Below are 25,463 nucleotides of genomic sequence, written 5' to 3'. Positions count from 1 at the left end.
AGTGGGAGTGCAGCACTAGGGGCAAAGCTGGGCACCTACATGCCAAGGCATCAGCCAAGGTGCAAAGGGCTGGAGCAGAAAAAGCAGGAATGTGCAAGGATCCAGCTCCTACACATCCTCTGCTAGGGCTTCTGCTGGTCAGGGCACAGCACTGCCAACTGTGAGAGCAGACCTGGCCCACAAAGTACCCAAAAGCAAAGGTTTGGCTTTATTCCCACGCCCCTTTGTAACTCCTGGAGGAAGAGTAAAGCCCCTCTAAGTGTTTGGGAGGGAAATTGGGAAAAAAACAGCAAACCCCCTATAGTGCCACATGTTCTTAATCTGGCTTTTTTTTTTTTTTTTTCTGTGCCTGGTGCCACAATTTTGGGAGCAGGGCACTGAACAGGGAGTTTCCAGAAGGCTTTGGCAGAGAAGGGACTGCTGACATCAGGGAGGCCCTGCATCTCTTGGTGGAAACAGCATGTTTCTGACATGGCAACAACATGGGTTAAATTCCAGGCATGAACCAGACAAGTCATAGCTTTAACATGTTAACATGCTCTACCAGGGGAAAAGCTGAAGTATTTTTAGCATGGCCAGAGTGTTTGTCTCTGCACTGTTCTGGCCTTTTTTGGAATTGTTAACTCTGCTCTGGAAACAAATACAATAGCCTTTGCAGTAGTGAAATACCACTTATTTTCTTTTATTGTTTGCCACAAAGAAGACTACGAGTTGTACTTCAAAGAGATTAAAGGAGAAACATACATCAGCTACTGTCAGCACAGCTCACTGCTTTTACAATGCCAGCCAGATCACTTGCTGCTTCCCTATTTCTGCCCATGCCCCCCAGCCTTTCCTACTCACATGCTCAGCTCTGACAGAATCTCAGTGGAAAATACATTTTTCTTCTTGAGAAATTCCATCCTGAGTCGTTGCTTGAAGGCATTGCCCCTTGCTCTCCTGCTTGACTGGGGTGAGAGCAGTAAGAGGGGTCAACAAAACACACACTGCTCTCTCAGCCTGCCCCTCACACAGCTACTCAGACCCATCTCCAATGTCAGGGACAAGCATCTGTTGACAGATTACTTGGTTTTATCTCATTAAAAACCCCCCATGCTGTGCTGGGGCAGAGCCCACCAAGTGAATCAGGGATAAAGGAGGAGATGAGGTTTAAGCACAGATGTAACAACAAGAATCAACACAAGGCAAAGTCTGAGGACTGAAAGGGCAATCACATGGAGCGAAGGAAGGACTCTCCCCCTCTCCTATTTTCTTATCCCATTTCAAATAGCATTCCCTTCCTCCTCCCCTCTGCCTGGTGCTAGCAGAAGCATGCAACACGGCCATGAGGAGCAGCCCCCTGACAGTCCCAGCTGCACCCAGGCCACACATGCAGGATACCCAGGGAAAGAAGATTCTTGGAAAGATTAATGGTGAGAGAGGCTCGTGTGGCTGCAAATAGGAGACTGTGGTTGATCATCTGCTCCCACTCGATGGGAGAGGAGAACAAGCCTTTTCTTTGTCCCAGTTCTTCTCTTCCTCCTCTTCAGAGATTGCCATTACCAGTCTGGAATTACTTCTCCAGTTACTTTTTGTTGCTTCTGGACTGGGAGAGAAGATGGGGCAAGGGGGTTGTGCTTGGCAGCTCAGACTCATCTCTCAGGCAGCAGGACGAAGAAGATGGCCTTGAGGAAGTGACCAAAACTGCAAACAGCAGCCACGAGCCAGTGGGAGCGAAGGCTGGGGTCAGTGTTCACCACACATTTTGTGATGTCTGCCTAATGAGGAGGGAAGAGACATGGTCAGAGAGATCCTGAGAGATCACCTGGCATTTGCACCCTAAGGAATCACGCAGTGTCACAGCATAAAAGACCAAAGCTTGAATCAGTTATGCAGTTGGGTCTAGTACATGCTATGCAGTAGTTGATAAACACTTGGCATGTGCTATATAGGTCCAAAAAATATTTTGTCAATACACTGTGGAAGTATTATCTTCCTGGAACACTCCCAGTATGACTTTCATAGGTAATTGTTCAACTGCTTCAACACCTCATATGAGAGGTGGATTAAATCTGTGACTATCTCCAGCCAAAAAGATTGAGCTACTGCACCAAAATCTCTTGTGCTGACTCCTGATAACTTGCATTTACTTTCCTCAGCCTTTACAGCTTCTTTCTTCAACATTTACTGCCAGTGCAACTGCTGCCATTGCCAGGGCAGCCCCTTCTGCAGGCTGTCCCTGTCCCACAGCCCATGGCACCAGCCCTGCTGCAGCACCAGGGGCTGGCTCTGACACTTCCACACACTGAAAGTTACTAAATCAGGCTCAAGAGCCCTGCAAAATACACATTCCTAATTCCCCACCAACGAGGCAAAGTGTCCCCCTCTTCAGCCACCCCTGGGGAAGGAAATGCTGCAGGAAGATTATCCAGCACTTCCCATTTTGGATGGCTAAATACAATTTTCTTTCCCTGTTCAAAAGGTCTAGGAAGCCTCAGCAGTATCAGCATTCCCATCCTTTTCTGTAAAGCCAGATGCTTCCCAGAGGTTGTCCTGTTTAATATCAGCTCAAGTTGCTTGTACGTTTTCTCTTGCCTTAATGCTTTCCTTGGAAGACATTCAAGCAAGCCACCCCCCAATTTAAATCTAAAGCAATGCAAGCTTTGTAGCTTTGTGGAAATACACATGCCAGCAGAGATGCCTCCCAGACGTGTGGGCCAGATTTAAAGATCACTTGGGTAGCCAGTTTCAAGTATTAATGAGAAGCTGGCCTGCAATGACTAAAAAATTTTAAAAAAAATCCGTCAAATGCATAGAAATAGGCTCTCAGCTGGCATGGGAAGGAGAAAATGGAAAATATCGAGAAGGTGAAGTGAACAGGACAGAGGTAGAGAGAAAAATGCATTTTCTGGTGCAGGAATCGAAATTAAAAGCTTTGCCCATGATATAAGAGAGTTCTGGTTAAACTCCAGCCCAGCACAAGAAGATGTGGACTGAGGCTGTGTAACAGGTGCACTGTTAGCACATCAACCCCATGTGGTTTTCAGAAACAGCTTTTGGGAACAATAATCACATCAAGGATGGCAATTGTTCACAGCCCCAAAAGTTTTTTCTTTATGAGCTTAGCTCAGCAGTCTTCCATATTTTCCTTCTGACAAAAGTCTCTCATTGACCAAGCACAAGAGGACATGAGAGACAATGAATGCTCCAATAATCTTCTCTATTCCTTCTGTCCTTGTGCTCAAGACATGCACGAGCCTTGCCTGACCAACCTTGGTGATCAGAAGAAAGGAAAAAGGGGCTGAAGGGACAAATCCCAGAGTCTGGTTAGTGGGTACAGCCACACTAACCAGCCCCATCATCATCTACAGACCAAAGCTGTGCTGCCAGCAGCCTCCCACACACCCCAGCAGTTCCTTGTTCACCAGCTCTGGAAGGCTGGCACAGTGTCACCTCACACTGCTGATCTCCTGGGAGCATCAGGAGCAGCTGAGCTCATGAATAAGCGACAAGCAGAGACTGCAGAAGGAAGGAATACAGAGCATGCAATGATGGGAAGGAACAGGATGACAGGAGAGAGCTGAGTCAGCACCAAGGTGTGGAAATACTGCTGCCTCTAGCTGAAAAACACGAGCAAACACAGCAAGCAGAGCCAAGACAGCAAGAAGATGCTGCAATGTGGTACCAGTGCTTCTGGGTATTGATTGTGTTGTGGAGGAAAGTAAGGTGGGTCTCCCTGAATACTTCCAGCACACTCGCCCCATTTCCATTTGGAACAGTCTGAACTGACTCAACCTGCCAGATTCCATGCATGGGGGCATGTTTTAAACACACTGGTGTCAAACTGCCCCTTCAGCTGAGAGGAGTCATGCCATGCAGGCACCTGTCTGAACACAGTTTAGGGTACCTGATCCTTGAGGAACATCAGCTCTAATGGGCTTTAGTGCCTGCTGTGAGCCAGCACAAGGCCCATACACACTGGGCTGGATGGGTAGGGGTTAACTGCCAGATGAGAAAATGAACTCCTTAGAGCCCTGCTACGTTCTCCCAAAGGCAATGACCTCACTGCTCTAACCAAGAGCAGCTGCACTCAGAAGCACTTACAAATTTCTATGGAGCTTGCTTAGATAAGCAAAATTGCTCAGCTGTTTAACAATTGCCTCAGCTGTTGTTATCCAAATCAGGCCTACCTGATAAGGCAGTGGAATTGAAAACTTCAAAGCCACTTAGGGCTTTTTGCCTGGTCAGGCACTGATAAACTGTTGCAATGGCAGTTTGATAGTCTATCTGAATTGTTCAAACAAATTTAAGTCACCTACACTGCTTTGTAGCAAATGCTGCTAAAAAAAATTAAATCTTTCTATTCCACTACTGGAAAGAGTACTGTAAAGCCACTACTGAGGCTTCAAACTCTTCCCAGGAGGAGATGATGCCTCAAAGGTTCTTTCTTGCTCTTCCTGTGAGGTTTGCAATGGTTCTGCAGTCTTCTCCACCCTGTGGAAGCAGCATGGGAACCTGCTGTGAATGGAGAACTTCAAATGCCTTTCCAAAGTCTCCATGGTTTCTTTCCTGGGCCAGCACAGGGGATGGGGGTTATTCTTGGCAGCCTCAGCCTAGGCTGATGAGTGAGAGATGGGGGCCATGTGAACAAGGATGGCAAGCCAGGACAAACCAACACAAGCTAGGCTGGCAGTGGGTGAGAGGGCTCCACCAAGAGCTGTTTGGTCTGGCCTGCGAGCGAACAAGGCTGGGAAATTCCTTGCTGCAGTGCCTAGATCAAGAGGAAGAACATCCAGGGAAGCACAGCACGAGATGGGATTAGCAGCCTTTCCCCAGACTGAAGGGAGCCCTCGTTTCTAGAGGGAAAGCCTTTCCTTTTCACAGCCCAGAGCTGCTATCAGGGTGCTGGAAATGGGCTGTATCAGAGCAGCCCATCAGCCTTCACAGAATTGTGCTTGATGAGGGGCAGGGAAGTTCCCTTCCCTTCCTTAGGGCCAGGTCCCAAGAGCATGGATTCAGCAATTCCAATGAGAATGTGCTGTCCATCTAAAGAGGGATGGATGGCTGGCAGAAGGAGCCAGTGGTGGATTTATCTCCTCAGCTGCACAGAACCAAGCTGTGCTTGTAGCCACAAGCTCTCTTCATAGAGAGCAAACAAGCACAACTTCCCAAGGGTATTTCCTGGGAAAGGCAGCAAGGAACCTCAGAGAAAGAGAAAACAATTCTTATCTCTATTCTCTGATCCTGTTGTTTTTGCACATGAAAAATGTGTTAAGAAGATTGTTTACCTGAAGGGATTTAGTAATTAGATTCTAGTAATAGTTGTTTATAGTAATTAACCAATTAGGTCAAAACTGTGTCCTAACTGTCTTAAGACAGTCACGAGTTCTTCTTTAGTATTCTTTAGTATCTTTTTAGTATCTCTTTACTATACTATCTCTCTAATATAATATAGTATTAATGTAATATAGTGTAGTTTTAATAAAACAATTATTCAACCTTCTCCATCAATAGAATCAGAACCAACCATTCCCTGGGTTTTAAGACCCTACGTACAATAAGTGCTGGTCTGGAGATGGGTTTTGCAGCTTGTTTGCTATGCAACAAATTTTTTCCAAAAATATCCTTTTGGAACTATCCAAACATTCTGTTTTGAACTCTAATGAAGCAATACAAAAATGAAAACAAGATGCTAGCTTATCAGAGCATGCAAGTTTTACCAGAACAAAGAAAAAATAGCTGGAAACTAGAAAGAGATGCTTTCCTACACAACAGTTCTGTTTTAATTAAACCAGATCTTAGGGGGGAAAAAAGTTTCAGAGAATACATTTCAAGCAGCTCTACAGGTATGCAGTTAAAGAAAGCCTCAAATGATACTGAGGCAGGGACTGGCATTCACAGGCAGGAACAGTGTCACTTAATTCCAGGATATCCTCTTCACCTGCCTCAGCACAATTAATTTTTGGAACACAAAATGAAACAGATCAGGGCATTCAAATCAAAGGTGACTTTTAGCCCAACCAAAGAGTTCCCTGAGACAGCTGGCCTCCAGGTGACTCAGTTTTAGAGAGGGCAGGGATGATTTAAGGAAGGATTGGTACTTAGTAAGTGCAAGGGATCCAAAATCAGAGCAATGATACTTTCCCAGTTCTTCACACTCCTGAAGCAATCAGGGAACTGAACCAGCTACTGACACAGCCGGGAAGTCTCCGCACAAAGGAGCAACACTCAGTTTGGAAAAAGACACCCCACTCTCTCCAGTTCTGTATGGGTGAGCAGCCTGACCATTTCTGACAGCTCAGGAATACATTTCACCTCTTGGAAAAGAGGAAACTTGCTGCTGTGGCTCAGTCTGGAAAGACTGCCTGCCTTGGGAACAAGATGTCCTACGAACTGAGTGGTGCCACAGGGCAACATTCTGCCCCAAGCAGCATCTGCCCAGCAGCATGCCAGAGGATCCAAGGACTGTCTGTGTCCCTCCTGGTACACACAGACATCACCCAGCTGCCAGCCACTCACACAGCCAGCCAGTCTCTCCAGTCAGCTGGGCAGGTCACTGGAAAGGTTTAGCTATGCCAAAATAAAGTTCTTACTATGAACCATCCTCCAAGGGAATCAGTGCTCACATTAAGAGAGACCAAAGAAGTCAGTGCTTAGAGGTGAAATGAGAATTAAGTTGGCAGGCCTCATTTTTTGCTAGTTTCTGGAAAACACTGGTCAAGAGTATCACAGAATCAAAGAATGGTTTGGGTTGGAAGAGACCTCAAAGATCATCCAGTTCCACCCCCTGCCACAGGCAGGGACACCTTCCTCTAAAATCAGCCTGCTCCAAGCCCCATCCAGCTTGGCCTGAACACTTCTAGGAATGGGGCAACCACAGATTCTGTGGGCAGCCTGTGCCCATGTGTGGTATTTTCTGAGACCCCATCGGAGGAAGGAAATTATGAATCTGACTCCATGTTCTTAGAAGGCTAATTTATTGTTTTATGATCTATATAATATTAAAGAATGCTATACTAAAACTATGCTAAAGAATAGAGAAAGGATACAGACAGAAGGCTAAAAGAACTAATGAAAAACTCGTGACTCTCTCTCCAGAGTCTGACACAGCTGGACCATGATTGGCCAATGAGTAAAAACAAATCACATGAAACCAATCAAACATGCACCTGTTGGTTAAACAATATCCAAACACATTCAAAAGCAGCAAAACACCAGAGAAGCAAATGAGATAATATTGTTTTCCTTTTTCTCTGAGGCTTCTCAGCTTCCCAGGAGAGAAATCCTAGTGAAGGGATTTTTCCAGAAAATATGACAGTGACACCCCTGCCCCGCAGGAATGACCCTTATAGTGTCCCACTGTGACTGGCTGTTAGCTCTGGAGAAGATCAGGAATACACCAGGTGCTGTCAGGACTGAATTATTATTATTATCGTTATTATTATCATTATTATCATTATGTCTCAGCTATGCAGGAAGCTGAGACAAGAATAACTGATGGTTTTGAGGATGGGACCAGGAGGCGTGTAAGTAGGACAGCAGCAGCCACAGCATCGTGAAAGAGAATCTCACGCAGCCTTTTTCTGCACAAAGCTGCAGAGAGCGCACTCTCACTTTCATTAACTGGGATATCTCCAGGTCTGGACACACAGAAGCAAGTGCAGTGAGACAAGCAGCATTTCTTACCCAGCCTCCTCTCCTCTTCAGCCACGTCACCAAGGTCTTGCGGACGAACTCGCCCAGGCAGTCCACGATGGTGTGAACCATGGCGGGCTGCGCGTGCCGCACGCAGTCCACGGCCAGCCCCGCCGCCACGGCGTACAGAGACACCACCTTGCCCCACGTGATGCCTGTGAGGAGCAAAAAGGACACTCATATTTACACACACACACACTCTCAGTTCAGTCTTGAACGGCCGAAGGAATGACTCTGCTTCATTTCGTGTGCCCGCGCCGCCTGCGTGCAGCCACAGCTCTGTACGAAAGAAATGGTAGGGGACCAGAATTAGGGAAAACTCTCCACATGGAGAAGCAGAATGAAATAATCTGAGCTTGGTGTGGTTTGATTGCCTCTCAGCAATGGCTGCACAGCTTTGGAAAAAAAGCAGCCCAAAGATACCACTGGGATAGGGGAAATCTTTTGTATTGCCACTGGCTCTCAGCCATGCGCATGCTGCATAGGAGGTGACAGAATTCAAACAGTTTGAACAACCTGGGGGTTTTGTCTTCAATATAAAGCATTCCTGGTTTTCTCTTTGTGACACTCAAAGCATACAAGATAAGCATCTTCAGTTCTAGAATGGCACAAAAGCAACAAGGGGAGGCAAAGATGCAGGGCCAAGAATGGAGGAGTCATAGAATCCTGAGCTGGGTGGACCCACAAGGATCATTGAGACCAGCTCCTGGCCTGCACAGACACCCCAACAATCCCACCCTGTGCCTGACAGTGGTGTCCAAATGCTGCTGGAGCTCTGGCAGCCCTGGGGCCGTGACATTCCCTGGTGTGCCTGTTCAGTGCCTGACCACCCTCTGGGGAAGAATCTTTTCCTGCTATCCAATCTAACCCCCATGACACAGCTTCATGCCATTCCTTGGGTCCTGTCACTGCTCACCAGAGAGCAGAGTGCCCACCCCTCCATTTGCACTCAGGAGGGCTGGTGTCCTCTTCAATGTAAGCATCAGGCCTCAGTCTGCTCCTGAAAAACAGGCAGCTTCGAGGATTTGGACACTGCCTACTTAACATTGCCTGGGCTACCCCACTGCAGACAGCGCGGGGCTGGAGAGTCAGCCAGCTCTCTGACCTCCCAGAAGACAGCCTTCCTGCCAGGCAGACCTGCCTGCAGCAAGTGCTCACAGAAGTTGTCCCAGCAGTGGTGATCTTCCTGCTGGTGTCAGCAATAAGCACGGGGGGCTCAGCTCTAGGTACCAGCCAAGCTCCTGGGGGCTGCCCTGTGCCTCACCAACACTCCTGGGCATAAATCCTCCATGCTCAAACACTGCAGGCATAAATCCTTCATGCTCAAACACTGCAGTCATAAATCCTTCATGCTCAAACACTGCAGTCAGCTGCCCCTCATCAGGCTTTCCTCAGGAGCAGTGACCTGGAAACACAACCCTTTCGCTGCCATACAGAACTACTGCTGCACAATTTACTTCATTATCTGTAATATCCATATTTATCAAGCATACTGGGAAGTATTTTGCAGTGTTGGGTCTCTATGGAATCTATCCAAAGTCTCTCCCAAACATAGTTAGAAGCCTGGTGAAGTTCTAATATTTAAAAACCACACAGAATTGTTCTTGAAGCGTCGTGGCAAGGTGAGAGGATGGAAGATGTGTGCAGTGACTAGATCTGTGGATCAGGAGAGGTTAAACACACCATTAGAAAACTGGATGTGCTCAGCAAGCAAAAACACAATTTAAACGGGGTAAAGAGCCTCCCTCTTTCCTTCACTGCACTCTCAGATCCCCAGGTAGCCTGAACCAGCTCTGGGATGGAGCTCCAGCCTCCTCACAGCAGTTCTCATTGCAGCAGAATGCCCTATATTCTTTAGAAAACATGCAGATTTCAGAGCATTTCCACAATTCTTGCACTTCGTGCTTCAAAAGGGACATCCACACTAACACTTTCAGGAACTGTTTGCTTTTCCTTAAAAAAAAACCCAAAAAACCAAAAACCTAAACTTTAGAGAACTCTTTAAATGTCAGCGCGGGAATTGTAATTGCTCCAGCACCCACCCTTGTTAGACTGAAGAAAATCCATCCAGCACTACAAAAAACCCAATTTTTCATGACTAATGTAAGATAAAAAATCTACAGGTGAACCTTTTGTGAGGCTCTCACATGCTCTGTGATACTCTGTCCTTCCCCAGAACCCCAGAGATCAGAGGAAGTTATTAATGTAGCTGAAGTGACTGTTCTTCTTTTGGTGTCCCTGACACCAGCGCTGTCACTCAGGAAGTTCACTGCCTGTTTGGCATTCACGCTATTTATCTGCCTTTCTCACATCGTGTGTCACCATGACAGCCAGCAGAAGGAGCCAGGAAGAGGCTATGAAACCACAGAAGGCTAGACAGGGGTTCTCCCTGCAAGGAAGAGGCTGTCTGAGTGCAGGTCAGTGCAGTTCCACCCAATGAAAGAGGCTTTCAGGGGTTACCCTCCTTGCTGAAGACATATTCAGCACCAGAGCCTCAGCTGGCTTATATTCAGCTTTAGTATAAGTCAGTTTTACAGTTCTCCATCCCTGCAGAAATGTGCTCATTCTGCATCTTGAGTTACATAACAAAAGTTACCCAAAATTCCAGGGAAGAGTTCACTGGCTTACTCCCAAGCTTTTGCTGACAGCACTCTTCAAATATCTGAAGCAAGTCCATTAGCTCTGAGATATTTACGTGGCAGTAACAAAGACTGACAGGACTGAAGTCACTCTGCCTCAGAAAAACAGCTCCAGTCTTGTTTAATGTTGTTTTGAACCCAAGTTTCACTTTCCAAGAGAAGAAAAGCGTATCCACAACCTGTGAAAGACAGAGACCCAGCACACAGGAAAGCAGTTTGCTCTAGGGTACATCAGCCCAGAGAGGATGGAGAGGAAGCCCTTCAGCTCCAGTTTCCTGCCAAGATTGTTCCTGCTGCAGGACTTGCACGAGGGGAGTGCTTCCCTGGCACATGGAGAGACCTCTCCCCCTTTCACAGCAGAAAGAACACGAGTTCTTGCTTAATGCTTATAATGGTGATGGATGTGGAGGGCTCAGGGGTCACAGCCTCCTCCCAGAGCATGCCCAAAGGGGTCAAAGCAATCCTTCAGTCTGCCTTTCCTGTTACCAGCAGTCAGTCCATGGGGGAAGGAGAGGGGGAAATCCCTTCCTGATTCCCATTTGTCTGAAGTCCCCTTGCCACTGCTGGAGGCAGAAGACGGAGACACCAGGCTGGGCTTCTCACTCACCATAGCAGGGCACAGCTAATGCTCTTCTTCTCATATTGTAGGAAGCAAGGGAAGAGCAGGCACCTCCAGCACCTGGGTCATGCCTGTGGCTGGGCCCCCTGCCCAGGAGGGCTGCAGCACCCACCCAGCCCCAGGCAGGAGAGGGCAGCAGCCATCCTCTGCACTCTCCCAGGACACCAGCTCCATGAGTTTTTGTCTCTCAAGGACTCCCTTGGCAGGGGCAGAGGAGCACAGTAACTAAGTGGGCACTGCCCCTGTCCCCCGTGATGTCCAGGCCAGGTTCAAAGTGACACTAGTGTGATACATCTCAGCACAAGCTGGAATTGCATCTGCCCTGTGCACATGAGAAGTGAAAACACATTGGCTCGCTCCAAATTCCTCAAAAGGCCTGGCTGTCATCCACACTGGGTGAAACAGGCACTCATCACCAAGTAAGACAATCCGTTCACAGCTTCCCACTGCGTGGATTAACATGCACAGGAGCTAACAACAGCAGGGAATGGAAAGCTGCTCCAAAAAGGAACCAAAAGAGAGAAAGCTCTGCTCACAGACATGGAACAAAAGGATATGGAAAAATGAAGGGTTGCTTAGAAGGCTTTATAAAAAATAAGAAATTCAAGTTTCACTCTAGGCCAGCCATGGAGCTGAAGGTATGTAAACACTGCTGAGCCCAGGGTAAAATGAATTAGCAGGACAGGAATGCTCTTGAAAGTGTTCCTGCTCATATGAGCTTGTCTGCCCCAGGGGAGAGATGAAGAAGCCATGAGACATGAAGACTGCCATGTGCAGTCTCAGGGCACCACACAACCTGAGGTTATTCAAATAAACTTCCCTCTGCTCCACTCAGCACCAAAGCCCCGCTCACAAATCAGACCTCAAAGAAACACCATCCACTGCTACACTTCAGCAGCTGGGAGAATACAAACAGACACAACAAGCTTTGGTGGAGAGAAAAGCTGAGAGGGATGTGCACCAGGCAGGAAGCTCAAGCCATAAGGCCTAAGTGATGAGGGATTAGCAGGATGCATTTCTAACAGCATTTCAGAGAAACTCAAAATAGTCTGGATTGGAAGGGAACTCAAAGCTCATCTCATTCCAGCCCCCTGTTATGGGCAGTGTTACACCCCAGTCACTTAATTTCAGGGTTAAAACCAAGGTTCTTTTGCTCTGGATAGATTCAAAGGGGAAAATCCCAACCAGATATTCTCAAGAGGTAAAAAAAAAACACGTGAAAGTTTGCTGGCAAACTACAGAAAATTAAGGAACCTTGGCAAAAGAGTAAGTGCAACATAACATCACTTACCATTGCGTAGACTTAGCCCAATGAACATAGAAAACCTTTAAACCCATTCAATGTAACATTCCATGAGAAAAGAGGAGAAGGGAGAAAAACATAAAGACAGGAAAGATACAGAAAAACAGACATATAGCTACTAACTCCAGTTCCAGTGAATTAAAACTCCAAAATGAAGGTAGGGTCAAAGGACAATGTGCTTGCCTCGTGGTCAGGCTTCTTAAAGCTTTGGCCCATCCTGGGCCTTCCTCCCATGTGGGATTTGCAGTTTCTTGGACACACTGGGGGCTATGGCTGGCAGACACTGGGGGTACAGGGCCAGGGCACCACCCCACCACAGCAAGGTCTGACCCACCCCCTACCATGCATTCCAGGCATCCTAAGGTGTCTCAAAACAGATTCCTTTTTCCACTCTCTAGCAGGCAAGGGCACCTTCCACTGTCCCAGGTTGCTCCAAGCCCCATCCAGCCTGGCCTTGGACACTTCCAGGGATGGGGCAGCCACAGCTGCTCTGGATAACCTGTGCAGGGCCTCACCTTCCTAGGGAAAAATTTCTTCCTTATATCGAATCTAAACCTACTACCTGTTAGTTTGAAGCCATTCCCCTTCACCACTCCAGGCCCTTGGAAAGAGTCTCTCTCCAACTTCCTTGGCTCCTTCAGGGGCTTAGAGGCCACCAGGAGCTTTTCTCCTCCAGGTGAACAATCCCAGCTGTGCCAGCCTTTCCTCCCAGCAGAGCTGCTCCATCCCTCTGCTCACCCTGGTGCCTTCTCTGGACTCTCTCCAGCAGCTCCAGCTCCCTCCTGTGCTGGGCCCCAGGGCTGGAGACAGGTCTGAGTGGGGCACAGGGGCAGACTCTCCCCCTGCTCTGCTGCCCACACTGGTGGTTTCTGGGTCCCAGAACACAGGGCTGGGGCATGCCCAGCCCTCACCCACCTGCACCCCCAGGTCCTTCTCCCAGGGCTGTTCTTGATCTTCTCATCCCCAGCCTGGACTGATCCTGGTGGTTGCCCCAGTGCAGATGCAGCATTAGCACTTGGCCTTGTAGAACCTCATGAAAATCCCATGGGTCACTTCTCGAGCTTGTCCAGCTCCCTTTGGATGCCAACCCATCCTCCAAGTGTGTCAACAGCACCAGTCAGCTTGGTGTCATCCACATCCACTTGCTCCTGCAGGGAAAGAGCTTTCTCCTCAGAAAGCATTTACCCTACATTCCTGTTACACAGGGCTCACTTCAGCCCAGGCACTCTTGATGAAAAGCCAACCCCAGTGAAAACCAGGCTGAAAGCTTTTAAAAAGCCCTCATGCCTAGCAGCTCTCATCAACAGGACAGAACTGCTTCCTTTAGGAAAGGAAAATGCCTCTCCCTTTTCTACTTCTGTTTTTCCACCAAGTGACCTCTTCCTTCTGGCATTTGTTTTAAAAAGTAAGGAAAATGTCAGCTTAGCCAGGCCCCAAACCAAAGCTTGTTGAAGTCAGGGGAATGTCTCCTGCCACCTGCACAAGGAGCACACACGAGAACCAGTGGTAACATCACAGAGATGATGGTGCTGCAGATCCTTTACCACCAAAAGGAGATCAGGGCCCTGCAGTGCTTGTCTCCACTCAGGTGGGCTCACCTCACCCTCAATAACTAATGAGCTGTTTGGAAACAGGGGAACAAAATACAGCTTGAGTCTAAAGTCTCTTCTCCCAGATGACAAGCCATGGGACAAGAGGAAATGGCCCCAAATGGCACCAGGTCATGTTTAGATTGGGTATTAGGGAAAATTTCTCCACTGGAAGAAGAGGCATTGAAACAGGCTTAGAGCTTTGTCAAGACTTGTAGACAGTGTGGACAGGAAATGAGCACAGAGCTACAGTGTGAAGACTCAAAATCAGACCAGAATGGGGAAGATAGACATGTAAAAGATTAAGGAGAAAACCTCTCCAGAAAAAAAGGGTCAAAATCCCCTGCTCCCTTGCTGGAAAGGCATTTTAAGTGACTAGTGGGGCTCCCCAAGCTGTCTAAGCACTGTAGTGTCAGACTGTAGCTGTTTTCTTAATAAACTTGGTAATTGGCATGAAAACTCACCCTGAACTTGAGTGTCTGGTTTCCTTCGCTCAATAAGAGCCTCTTTCCTCTGAAGTATGAAAAAAAAAAAAAGGAATGAACGTCTGGCTGCTACAGCCAACTCCAATTTGCTGGATTTACTGTTAAATACTGAGTTTTGAGACTGCAGTGGGATCCAGAAATGTTAAAAAACAGCAAGCTCCTACCCCTTTGCCACTCAGCAACCTTCTACCTAGGAGAAATTACAAGTTATAATAAATTATAATAAGTTGATAAAAGCAATTAAATACACAACTCCCAGCAGAGATGAGAAAGAATTAAGAACATACACAGAGAGCTCTGGGAAGGTTTGAATCAGCCCCTGTGCATCCAGCACACTAGAAATCATTTCTGCAGCAGGGTGGCTCCAGAGGAGGGGCAGCACTCTCAACAGAGTCCAAAGTCTCCAGCACTGTCAGCCCCAGAGGGCTGAGTCCAGATTCTGTTCTTAATACCCTGAAAACCCAGGTTTAGAACTATGAGATATGATTTCTACTTTAATTTGAAACTACCCACACATTTGGCTCCTGAGCTGAGAAGCTGAAGAACACACAAAAAAAAACAGAAGTTCTCCACGAATTTGTCAATACACACTGAGAGCAGAATTCCCAGGAGGCAGCAGGCTTTCTCCCCAGCATCATGGGTATGCAGCATCACAGCACACACAGTCTGCTCCACCTGCAGCATTCCTGCCCTTCTGGCTTAGCTCTCTGTGTCACTCCAGCCCTGGAGGTGGCCAGTCCCAAGGCAGTCAGCTGAAGTCACCTAAGATCACCTGAAAGGCAAATTGCACCTGAGCCTGCCAACCTGACTGTTCTCTGTCAGCCTTGACACCAGTAAAGCTCAGAGACAGGACAGGCACCTGCACTTTGTACACAGCCACACTGAGACATTCCTGCCATATTTTCCCAGCTCCTGCTTTCTGAGCTCACAGGCCCTCTCAAGCCAGCCCAGTGCAAGGACAAGCTGCAGCCCAGGCATGCTCTGAAAGGCTGCTGAGGGCTGCAGTACCAGGCACACAGTCCAATCCCACCATTTCCAATGACACAGCATCAATTTCCCTAACCCAGGGAGTAAAATCTGCCCTGCTCAAAGTGCCAGAAGCCCTGCTTGGGCAGCTCCTCTCAGAAATCTATTTTGCCATCTGTTATGATTCTGGGGACGATCTGTGCTCTCCACCACAGGTCTTCAGTGCATGTCAGGGCTTCTCCAGAGTGTCAGTGGTTCCAGATAAAGAAGCACAGTTGATTGTGAGGATTAAAAGGTTTTGAGTGAGGTCACCTATTTGAAAGTACAACTGAAAGCTGGACTTCTATTCTGTAGCAAGTACTGCCAAAGTGACAGGAGTCCCTGCATCCTGTGACACTTCCATGCTATTGTCACTGGTTTCAGTGGTTTCACACTGCTATGCTACTAGCAAGTTGCTTTCTTTGTTTTGTTTTGTTTTTTTTTTTTTGGTTTTGTTTTCAATCTTTAACATCTACCATCCCTTCCACAGACAACACAACAAGACATTGCAGAAAACCTATAACCATGTCAGAACCTGCCTGACCTAAATCCCTCTAAAAGGCTTCTCTTCCCTCAATTCCCACAGGCTGCTTTTCCAGTTGTGAGCAGGGATTGTTTCCAGGAAAAGCTGAATGCAGCACAGGGCTTATTTTTGCTTTTGACCATCATCTCTGGAGCCAGTCTAACAGCAGCAGCAGAATATTCACACCTAAGCAGAGAGAAAGCTCAAAGCACCTGCCCATCTGGAACAGCCTTAAGGACCAAGACTTCCCCAGGATGAGAAAGGAGAAGCAGCAGGTCTCATTGCAGCTCTGGGTGTTGCTGTGGGAAAGGAAGCCAGGAGGAGAGGAGCTCTCTTGTGATGAGTTGATTCTGGCTCCCAGCGTCAGCAGCCTGAGCTGGAACAAGGGAGACTCCCAAGCAATGAATCTTCTGCAGTTGCCAATGGTGAGCAAAGAAGCTTGGAATGAGTGACCTCCCTCTGCAATGAGGTAACAACCACCTTCTAAAGAGGCAGGGCAGGAGGTGCCTTCTAGAATGAGACAGAACCTACTGGGAGGGTATTACAACCCGGGCCATTTCCCTGCCAGAAGACAGCAGAGAGGAGCTCTCATTAAATCATTAAAGCAGGGCACACTGCCAAACTGCCCACAGCCCTTTCAGAAAGCAGGCCCCACCTTGCAGGCTATGCCCTCTCTGAGAGAGGTGTTGGATAACACCCTTTTCTTGACTCAGAGATGGGGCACCTGAGAGGTGCTTTAAAATCTTTTATTCCATTTTCAGTCTCATGAGAAGGGTGAGACAATACAGATGTTATAATTCACGCTATCAAAATCAAAAGCCAACTATTTCCTAATTACAGTACATTATAAGTGGTTTTTGGCTTATCAGCTTTTTACCACACCATGCTATAGATGCCTTAAAACCAATCATCTAAAACTACCCCTGTGGGTCCCACTAGAATGCATCTTTCATAGGTCTATTTAGTCTTATTTGTAAGGCTACTTTTTGAAACTTTTTTTTTAGCTCTATTTCTCTCTCTCAGCAATATCTGTCCTATTCCACGGCATTTCTAAATCAACATTTCTTGTCTCAAAGTTCATACACAAATACATCCTATGTGGGCCTTCTATCGGGCCCTGAGAACTCTCTACAAATCACAGAATAATGAGGTTGGAAGAGACCTCTAAGATCATTGAGTCCAACCTATGCCCTAACACCTCAACTAGACTATAGCACCAAGTGCCATGTCCAGTCTTTTTTTAAACACACCCAGAGATGGTGATTCTACCACCTCTCTGGGAAGAGCATTCCAGTACTTTAGTATTCTTTCAGTGAAAATTTTTTTCCTAATATCCAACCTATGCCTTCCCTGACATAGCTTGAGACTGTGTCTTGTTCTGTCAGTTGCTGCCTGGTGGAAGAGACTGACCCCCACCTGTGTACAACCTCCCCTCAGGAAGTTGTAGAGAGCAATAAGGTCACCTCTAAGCCTCCTCTTCTCCAGGCTAAACAACCGCAGCTCCTTCAAACATTCCTCACAGGGTTTGTGTTCCCAGCCCCTCACCAGCCTTGTTGCCCTCCTCTGGACATGCTCAAGCATCTCAACATCCTTCCCAAACTGAGGGCAAAGACCTGGACACAGCACTCAAGGTGTGGCCTCCCCAGGGCTGAGTACAGGGGAAGGATGACCTCCCTGCTCCTGCTGGCCACACAATTCCTAATGCAGGCCGGGATGCCCTTGGCCTTCTTGGCCGCCAAGGCACACTGCTGGCTCATGTTCAGCCGGCTGTTGACCAGCACCCCCAGGTCCCTTTCTGCCTGAACACCTCCAGCCACACTGTCCCCAGCTTGTAACGTTGCAGGGGATTTTTGTGGCCAAAATGTAGAACTCGGCACTTAAACTTATTAAACTTCATGCTGTTGGACTCTGCCCATCCGTCCAACCAATCTAAGTCTCTCTGCAGGGCCCTCCTTCCTTCCTAAGCTGGGAGCTTGTGTTGTGGGATCAACACAAGCTCCCAGCTTAGTGTCATCTGCAAATTTACTAACGAAGGACTCGATGCCCTCATCCATGTCATCTATAAAAACATTAAATAGAACTGGTCCCAGTACAGAGCCCTGAGGGACACCACTGGTGACTGGCGCCAGCTGGAATCCATTTCCCACAGGAGGTGGCTCCATCCTGCTCCCTGGCAGGCAGCCCTGTTGGTGTGCGCGCGTGGGCACCGTACCTGCGGTGAAGATCTGCGCGGCCACGGCCAGGAAGGCGTCGGACACCACGGTCTCGGAGTGCAGCGAGATGTTCAGCTGCCGGGCGATGTTCCGGTACACGTTGGGGCGAATGTACTCCAGCTCATCCCCTGCCAACAAACAGCCAGCGCTCAGCAGGACACACAGCACCAAGCCCTGCTCCCACCATGGAGGAGTCACGGCTGGGCTCGCTCCAGGGATGCCGTCAGACAAAGAGTCTGAAGGCCAGCTCCACCTGAGTTTAGAGTTTAGGCAGGCAGCGGAGTGCTCAGGGTTGTTGAGATGCAATTCCCCACCATCTGTGTAATCACATATCCTCTGCACAGAGAGATATATAGCTCTCTCCCAGGATTTTCCTGGGAAGCTGTGAGAAAGCTCAAAGAAAGAGCGAGAAATAATTCTTATCTCCACTTGCTGCACCTGTTGTTGTGCACATGTGGAATGTGTTATGGAGATTTGTTTAGCAGAGGGTGATTTCTTAACTGGACTCTGGTGATGGCGTGTTGGATTCACTGACCAATTGGATCCACATGTGTTGTGACTGTCTGGCAAGGGCAATGGGTTTTTCTGAATAGTATAGCATAGTATTGTGAAAAATGAGTATTTTATGATTGGCTTTTCACAAATATTAAAATGGATATTGCATGTGTTATGTTAGAAAGTTATGCTGTATTCATTTTCTTAAGTAGTGTGTTAAATATAGTTTTAGGTTATAACATAATGTTAAAATAGAAACTATGCTATGCAAGGTAGTTTTTTTCAAAAGAGAGGAACGAGGTACTCCCACTGAGATAGCAGCCACAGGACACCTAAATCTTTCAGAAAAAATAATTTATTGTTCACTTATCAGAAGAAACTAACTACTTCCCACCTCGTTCAGCCCCGAGGATGCCATCAGGATTAAGAGGAAGAAGTTGATGTTGACCAGACAGAACCCTTTGTTTGAATGGAATTTATGCATCATGTATGAGGTGTATGAATATGCAACAGGTTGTTGTTTTTAAGGGTTAATCCTCTATTAATGTGTGTCCTTTTTCAGGCTTATTTTGCCCAGAAAGAGGTGCCTGGACTGTCCCTAACTCTTTGTTCTTATTGTCTTGTATTGTCCTAATCCTAACTGTCTAAATTTTTATTACTCTAATTATATTACTATTTTTATAACGATTTTATTACTACTAAACTTTTAAAATGTTTTAAACAAGCAATTGGTGTTTTTCACAGTATCATATAATAAAATACAATAAAGCAATTGATCAGCCTTCTGCAGTGATGGAATCAATGCTAATTATTCCCCAGCAGGGACTGCTGCTATGATCCATCTGCACCCTGGGACTCCTAAAGGGAGCAGAGGCAGGCAGTGCCCCGTACCCGTGGTGTGGCTGCAGTACTCCCTGAGATAAATGCCGCTCCCAGCCTGGCTGCCTGCCTTTCCTCCAACACAGGAGACAGGCCTCAGATAAGCAAAGCCATGTCATTTTATTTAGAAGTGAGAAGGAGGCATGTACATCCATGTAAGCTTTTGAGAGATACGCCCTTCCTCAGCACCCCATCAGGCTTGTACAAAAATGCCTCAAGTGCAAGAGAGTGACTCAAGAACACTGAAGGCTGATGAAAGCCAAGGATCCACCCAGGGCTGCACAACATTAATTAAACAAAGAGACTGCCAGCTATTTTATGCTCACACAGGCACTTGAGAGTCAATCTGGAGTTCTTTCTCCCCTCCAAGTGGTTAAAGAGATGTTCATTTGCACGGCTGACTGCTCAGCAGCAAGGTATCTGACTTTCACCTCCAGAGTGCTTTCTGCCCAGCTGGAAAATGGCAGGAGGTGTTAGGCCAGCTTGAAGACCAAAACAAAAAACACCAAGGACAAGCAAAGAACCTCCTCCTAAAGGACTGAGCTATGGAGCTTGGGAAACAGCAGTAAAGCTTTTCCTTTTGTAGCAAAACAAACCATTTTTTTGAGTAGTAGAATTAATAAACCCCAGTTTCCAAGGGATTTCTCTCTCTGCAGAGGTTCATGGATATTTAATGAAAGTTGCACAGCTGCTGTAGGAGCAGGACACAATGCAAACACCACATGGGGCCAAGCCCCTTTGTGCACAGGGAGCCCTTTTTGGCTTAGATTTAGGACACACCGTGCTCTTCTCCTGCACAAGGGTGCTCTGGGAAGGGGAGGAGGTATCCCAACAGCTTTATATCCCACTGCAAGACCCAGGTGACTTGGCCCAGCCAGAGGGCAACTGATCGTCCTCAAAATTTCATTTTTATGAGAGGTAAAAAGGAAGATGTCACTGCAGTCAGGACTTTTTTATAGAGCCATTAGCCACTGATCCTTAATTCATTTATCTGGCACTCGGCACAGGCAAAACCCAGAATTCCACAGCTGAGCTCTCCCAGCCCTTTCTGAGTAAGGGATTGTCCGTGTTTGACAGAAAGAGGAAACCTGCCAACACATGGTCAGCCCTGATAAGAGGAAACCTTACTTGGACTACTCAACAGCTGTTTTCTCCTCACAGGCAGCACAAAGGCTTCCTGGTAAATGTCAGGAAATGGGGATAGCCCTGGTTAGCTGAGAGGGAGGCACAGGAGCCTGGGAGCAGCACTTGGTAGCCTGCCACTGCTCCAACTCCTACCAAGCAGTTCCTGGAGGCCCCAGATGAGATCAGGGTTTGGTTGGAGGCACATATGCCCTGTTCTGCAGCAAGGCACACAGCAGGCATGGAGCATCTGGGGAAGGAAAGCACAGGAAAGCATTCCCATGCTTGGAGAGCCTCCCTGCCCTAGCGGCCCCAGGACCTCTACATTGGTGCTGGTCTCCAGTGTCCTTGTTCTGATGCCCAACTCTGCAACATTTAGAGCAATTTGAGGGCTTCTCCTCCTTTCTCCAGTGATTATGGAGGAATTAGCAGGGCAGCAGGAGCAGTTTCCATGTGCAGAAGCTCATTGCAGTGGTCAAAGGGCACCTCCCTGGGCCTTGGCCAGAAGAAATACAAGTTCAGATAAACCAGGCCTAGGACAGACACAGCAGGTTGGTCTGGGGTGCCTCATTTGGCTATACCATTAGGTTTTACCATGTCTGACTCATTAATTGCACTAATTAGCTGCTAAGCCTCACTGAGCTGATGGAGTCTCCCTCCCTGTGACCTCCAACAGCATTGCCTGTGCCCAGGACTTCTGCTGGTCCACCAGGCAGCTCACCAGAGCCTCTGCGTGCAAGTGGGCTAGGAAATACTCCAACTTCCCATCTCCACAGGCTTCTCAGCACCACCATGAAGGAAAACACTGGTGCTGCTTGTTGCACTGCTCAGGAAGTGGCTGAGGATTAGCATTCCTGGCAGGTGGCTGGATACCAGCTGGCCTTGTGCTGGTTACAGCAGCAAAGGGGAAAAGAAAGGGATGGGCCACATGACAAGTGGAGTTTCCAAAGAAACAGGATGGGAACTGTTCTTCACCTTAATGAGAAGGACTGCTCACCTTTCTGGTTGCATGGGTACCACATGGTGCTCTCCAAACACATTTGCTCAAAGAAGAGAAGGCACAAAGTTTGTGGGACTATCAGCCAAATCTGTCCATCTGGGCAATCCAGGAGACGCCTTCAGATCCAGTGAGACACCTGCTTGCCCTTTAACATGTTCCTGGCCACCCACAGAATATTGGGTTGAAAGCACATAAATCTCAACCCCCAATGCAGGTGGAGAAGAAAGGGAGTACAAATAGCCAGTGAGATTGACAGAAGAACAAGAAAATTCCCCCAAAGACCAAACAAGCACTGGAAACAAAAGCAGAAATAAAATCAGCATAGAAGAGAAAAGGTGAAAAAGAATGAATTAAAAAAAAAAAAAAGTCCTTTAAAACAAACACAGCTGTGCCTTAAAAAGAAACTTGGGATAGTATCAAACTGGTATAAAGGGGAGAAAGTGGGACCACCAGCCCTGGTCCTGACTTTGTTAGGCCCAGCTAATGCTTACTTCACCAGACCTGTCTGAACTCTGATGTAATTAAATCAGATGCAAATGCTGGTGGTAGTTTCCAGCCAGATGTGAACTAATACACCAGCCTGCAGGCAAAGAGGGATGTTGGAAGCAGCTTCCAAGAATAAAGGTGTTGGTTCCCAAATGACAAACAGCTAGACTTGAGCACACAGGATACTACACAACCCAAACCAAAAGGCCAGGCAACTGTTAATATTGAAAGGGTGCTCCTGGTACAAGCTCTAAAGCATATCTTCATGTCACCAGGCATGACCTTCAAATTGCTCTCCCTGCCCCCAGAGTTGCTGTGCTGTGAAGGTGACACCAAATGGCAGTGTATGCCAGACAACATCAACCAACTCCTTCCTGCTCCAGCAAAAACCAAGAAAACTCAGGTCTTGCTGAATGACCAAGGTAGGCAAAGGAAAATTAAACACACTGTCATTAAAAAGCAGCTTTTATAAAATCTCCAACAACACATTTTCTGAGCATCTACTCCCAGATTAAAGCTGGGTGAGCTACTGCTGAAGACCAAGGCCAGCTGCAGCAGTGCCCTAGAAGATGCCAGATGCATTGTGGCAATCAAGTCACTCACTCTGGGGAAAACACTGCAAGTCCAGTTAAAACACCCAGCTGAGAAAGACTGCTCTAAGTGCTGTGAGAACTGTTACACAGCTGGAGACCTGTGCACACAGAATCAGCTTGCTGCTGGGCTTTCTTAGACTGCTTTGCGATTTTGAGCCGTTGCAAGTCCTCAAAAAAAGGCAACTTTGCAGAAACCCTGTGCTGAGCAGCGCTCCAAGAGACTGAGGAAACTCAGGCAAAGGAGCTGTTTAGGGAAGATCACCAAAAGCAGAGAAGAAAAACCTCTGTATCAACACATGAGGAGACTCTTCCAAGAAGCCTTAGTCTGGTGCAAATCACTCCACCCAAGCTGAGCTCTCCCCATGGCAGGACTCACCAAGTCGCAGCAGTATGGTGGACACCTCGGCCAGCTTACCCCCGGGCACTGGGGCGTTGTACTCGGGCTTGCTCCAGCTGACACCTGCCTGGATCAGCCTTGAGTTTATGTAGTCTCTGCAGAGAGCCTTGGCTTGGGACACAAGCTCTTTGTCAGTGGGAGACCTGTCAAAAACCTCCATCACCTCTGCAGCAAAGACTGAGGAGCGACGTAGCACCTCCATGCCGGACTGCTGAAGCCGCAGCTCTGCGTGCACCGACTGGAGGCTGAGCCAAAGCCTGGATCAGAATCTGCAGGAGCTGTCCTCAAGGTCTGTCAGAGCTCCCAGCAGCTCTTCTCCACAGGCCAGTTTTTTAGCTGGCAAATAAAAGCATCTGTAAGTCCTCTAGCATTGCAAAGATGTAAATCAGAAGCTCAAGAACACAGTTATGCTGAAGTCAGTAGCGTCACATTTTGCAAAACATTTGTCTCGGTCCATCTTACAGACAGGGGCAAAGTCTTGCATCTTTCAGCCACTGACTATCCCTGGCAGCATGGTCCACAGAAGGGCTCCAGTCTGGAGCTCTCAAGGTGTTTGCTCTTTTCCCATTCAGATTTGGCAGTTCTAGAATTACCCATCAGAGAGACTAGACAGTCAGAGCATGGAAACACTTCATAGAAATTGCAGACAATCTCAGCTTGTTTCAATTAAACTGGGAAAAAAAAAATAAAAAGAACCCCAAATACCAGTTACAGTAACCTCAACCAGATGTCAACAGACATTCCAGCTCAGTAGGTCACGGATCTTTCTGAAGAAATGGCACTATTGCAAGAACAAGGGTATGGGAGCATTGGAAATACCTTGTTGGAGACAGTTTTCTGAGACATATTCTCAGTTTAGGTTTTGGTTGTGCCACGCTTTTTCCCCAAAACAGCGTGCATACTACTACTTGAAAACATCTAGCAAAAGCAGAGAAAGCAAAACAGAAATGTAGATTTTTGAAAAGGTTTAAGCTGTGAATGCCTAAAGGGAAACATCAAAATTTCTTCAGAGGCACCTGAATTCATCTGCTGATCTGAGTTTTTAACCCAGTGCTGCTTTTGAAGTCAGAGTCAGACCAGTCTTTATTCAGAGGTTAGTAAATGCATTTTTCAGTCTGCAGTTCCAGACACCTACTTACAATGACAATTTTCAAACAAAGCACAGCCAGTTATCTCAGTTTGCCCAAGGAAAAATATATTTACCTCTCATGTTGCACTTTTCCCAATTCAGTGCTTTCTTTTTGGGTTTGGTTTCATGTTTCTTTAGAAGATCTGCATCACTGGACACCTGGTTTAGGATTCACAGGTTACTGTCACCCTTCTCCGGAGAGCCCCTCTGCTGTGCTTTCCCCAGGGCTCAGCCAGCGCCTCCTGCCCGCTCCCTGTCAGCACATCCCGGCTCTGCTCCACCGGGATCCTCGGCGCTCGTCCTCCTGCTTTTAAGGGACCGAGGCGCAGAGGAAAGCGTCTGGCTTTAGCCTTGTAAGGAAGATGAAATAAGCGGGAGGTGGGGTTGCTGTGCCCGGAGGGAGACGCTCTCTCCTCCCCTTGGGTCTCTCTTAAGGAGGCTCTCTGCTGTTCTGCGCTGGCTTCGCTCAAGGACCCGGCTGCAGGGTGAGGCTGCGAGCATCATTTCGGGAGCCGCCAAACAGAAAGTGATGAAGGCACTGCTGAAACAGGAATAATTCCTGCTGGATTCCCAGAGCAGCCTCTGCAGGGTTGATGCTGGCCAGTCCTTTTCATACGGTAGCCAAGTGGGGGAATCGTACGCTGTCGTATTCAGCCCTGGGTTAGTCCTACATTTCAATCACTGCCATCATTTTGGACTGTGTCCCTGCCCATGCAGGGGGTCGAAAAGAGATGATCTGTAAGCTCTCTTCCAACCCAAACCATTCTGTAATTCTACAATGATTTTATGATTAACGTAGAGAGCCACAGCTCGGGGCTAAGGCAAGCAGTGCTTGCAACTCCCCCGAACTGTGAGTACTCTGGTTAAAAAAAAATGAAGTGGATTTGTTGATAGGAAATAGTTTATCCAGAATGAAGTGTATTGCAGGAACTTGCCCACTTTATCTCAATGTGTTATGAAAAACATGTCAGTGAGTCCCAATATATTTATAAATTAATTTCAACGTCAACTTCTTGTTGCAACATTATCACATTGATGCCACAATGTTCAGCTTTCTTCCATGTGCATGTGTGATACCATTCCATCTCAATAAACCACATACAAATATTGGCTTTTTGTGTTACCATTTGAAACAAAAGAAGTTTTAATAACAGAAGTTTCCTGCAGCCAAGAAATTCTACCAGACCAAACACAAGTTCTCCCCAGTAATAGTTTGTATATTAACAACTGGGTATTGGGCATGTTTGAAACACAATTTTTCCTGAAGGAGGTCAGAAGTGAGATGTAACTGTTGTCATCTTGTTGCCTTTAA

At 47.3% G+C, this 25,463-nt stretch overlaps 1 protein-coding gene across 2 annotated transcripts; it reads right to left on the bottom strand.

The window, feature by feature from the left end:
* Positions 1-666: 666 nt before the first annotated feature.
* Positions 667-24,429, bottom strand: BOK (BCL2 family apoptosis regulator BOK). Of its 2 annotated transcripts, none has more exons than XM_041486925.1 (5): positions 24,226-24,429; positions 23,002-23,358; positions 18,050-18,178; positions 7,666-7,829; positions 667-1,757 (listed from the first exon to the last, which is right to left on the bottom strand). In XM_041486925.1, exons 2-5 carry the CDS (start codon positions 23,222-23,224, stop codon positions 1,632-1,634), a joined length of 642 nt encoding a protein of 213 aa, XP_041342859.1. In that variant the 5' UTR covers positions 23,225-23,358; positions 24,226-24,429; the 3' UTR covers positions 667-1,631. The 2 variants fall into 2 exon arrangements, with proteins under 2 accessions (XP_041342859.1, XP_041342860.1); XM_041486926.1 differs by having other exon boundaries at positions 667-1,753.
* Positions 24,430-25,463: the final 1,034 nt, after the last annotated feature.

This window comes from Pyrgilauda ruficollis, unplaced genomic scaffold, assembly GCF_017590135.1.
Source record: "Pyrgilauda ruficollis isolate IOZ18807 unplaced genomic scaffold, ASM1759013v1 scaffold79, whole genome shotgun sequence".
NCBI classification, from domain to species: domain Eukaryota; kingdom Metazoa; phylum Chordata; class Aves; order Passeriformes; family Passeridae; genus Pyrgilauda; species Pyrgilauda ruficollis.
The sequence above is the reverse complement of the archived record's forward strand: the minus strand, read 5'-3'. Positions and strand labels throughout refer to the sequence as shown.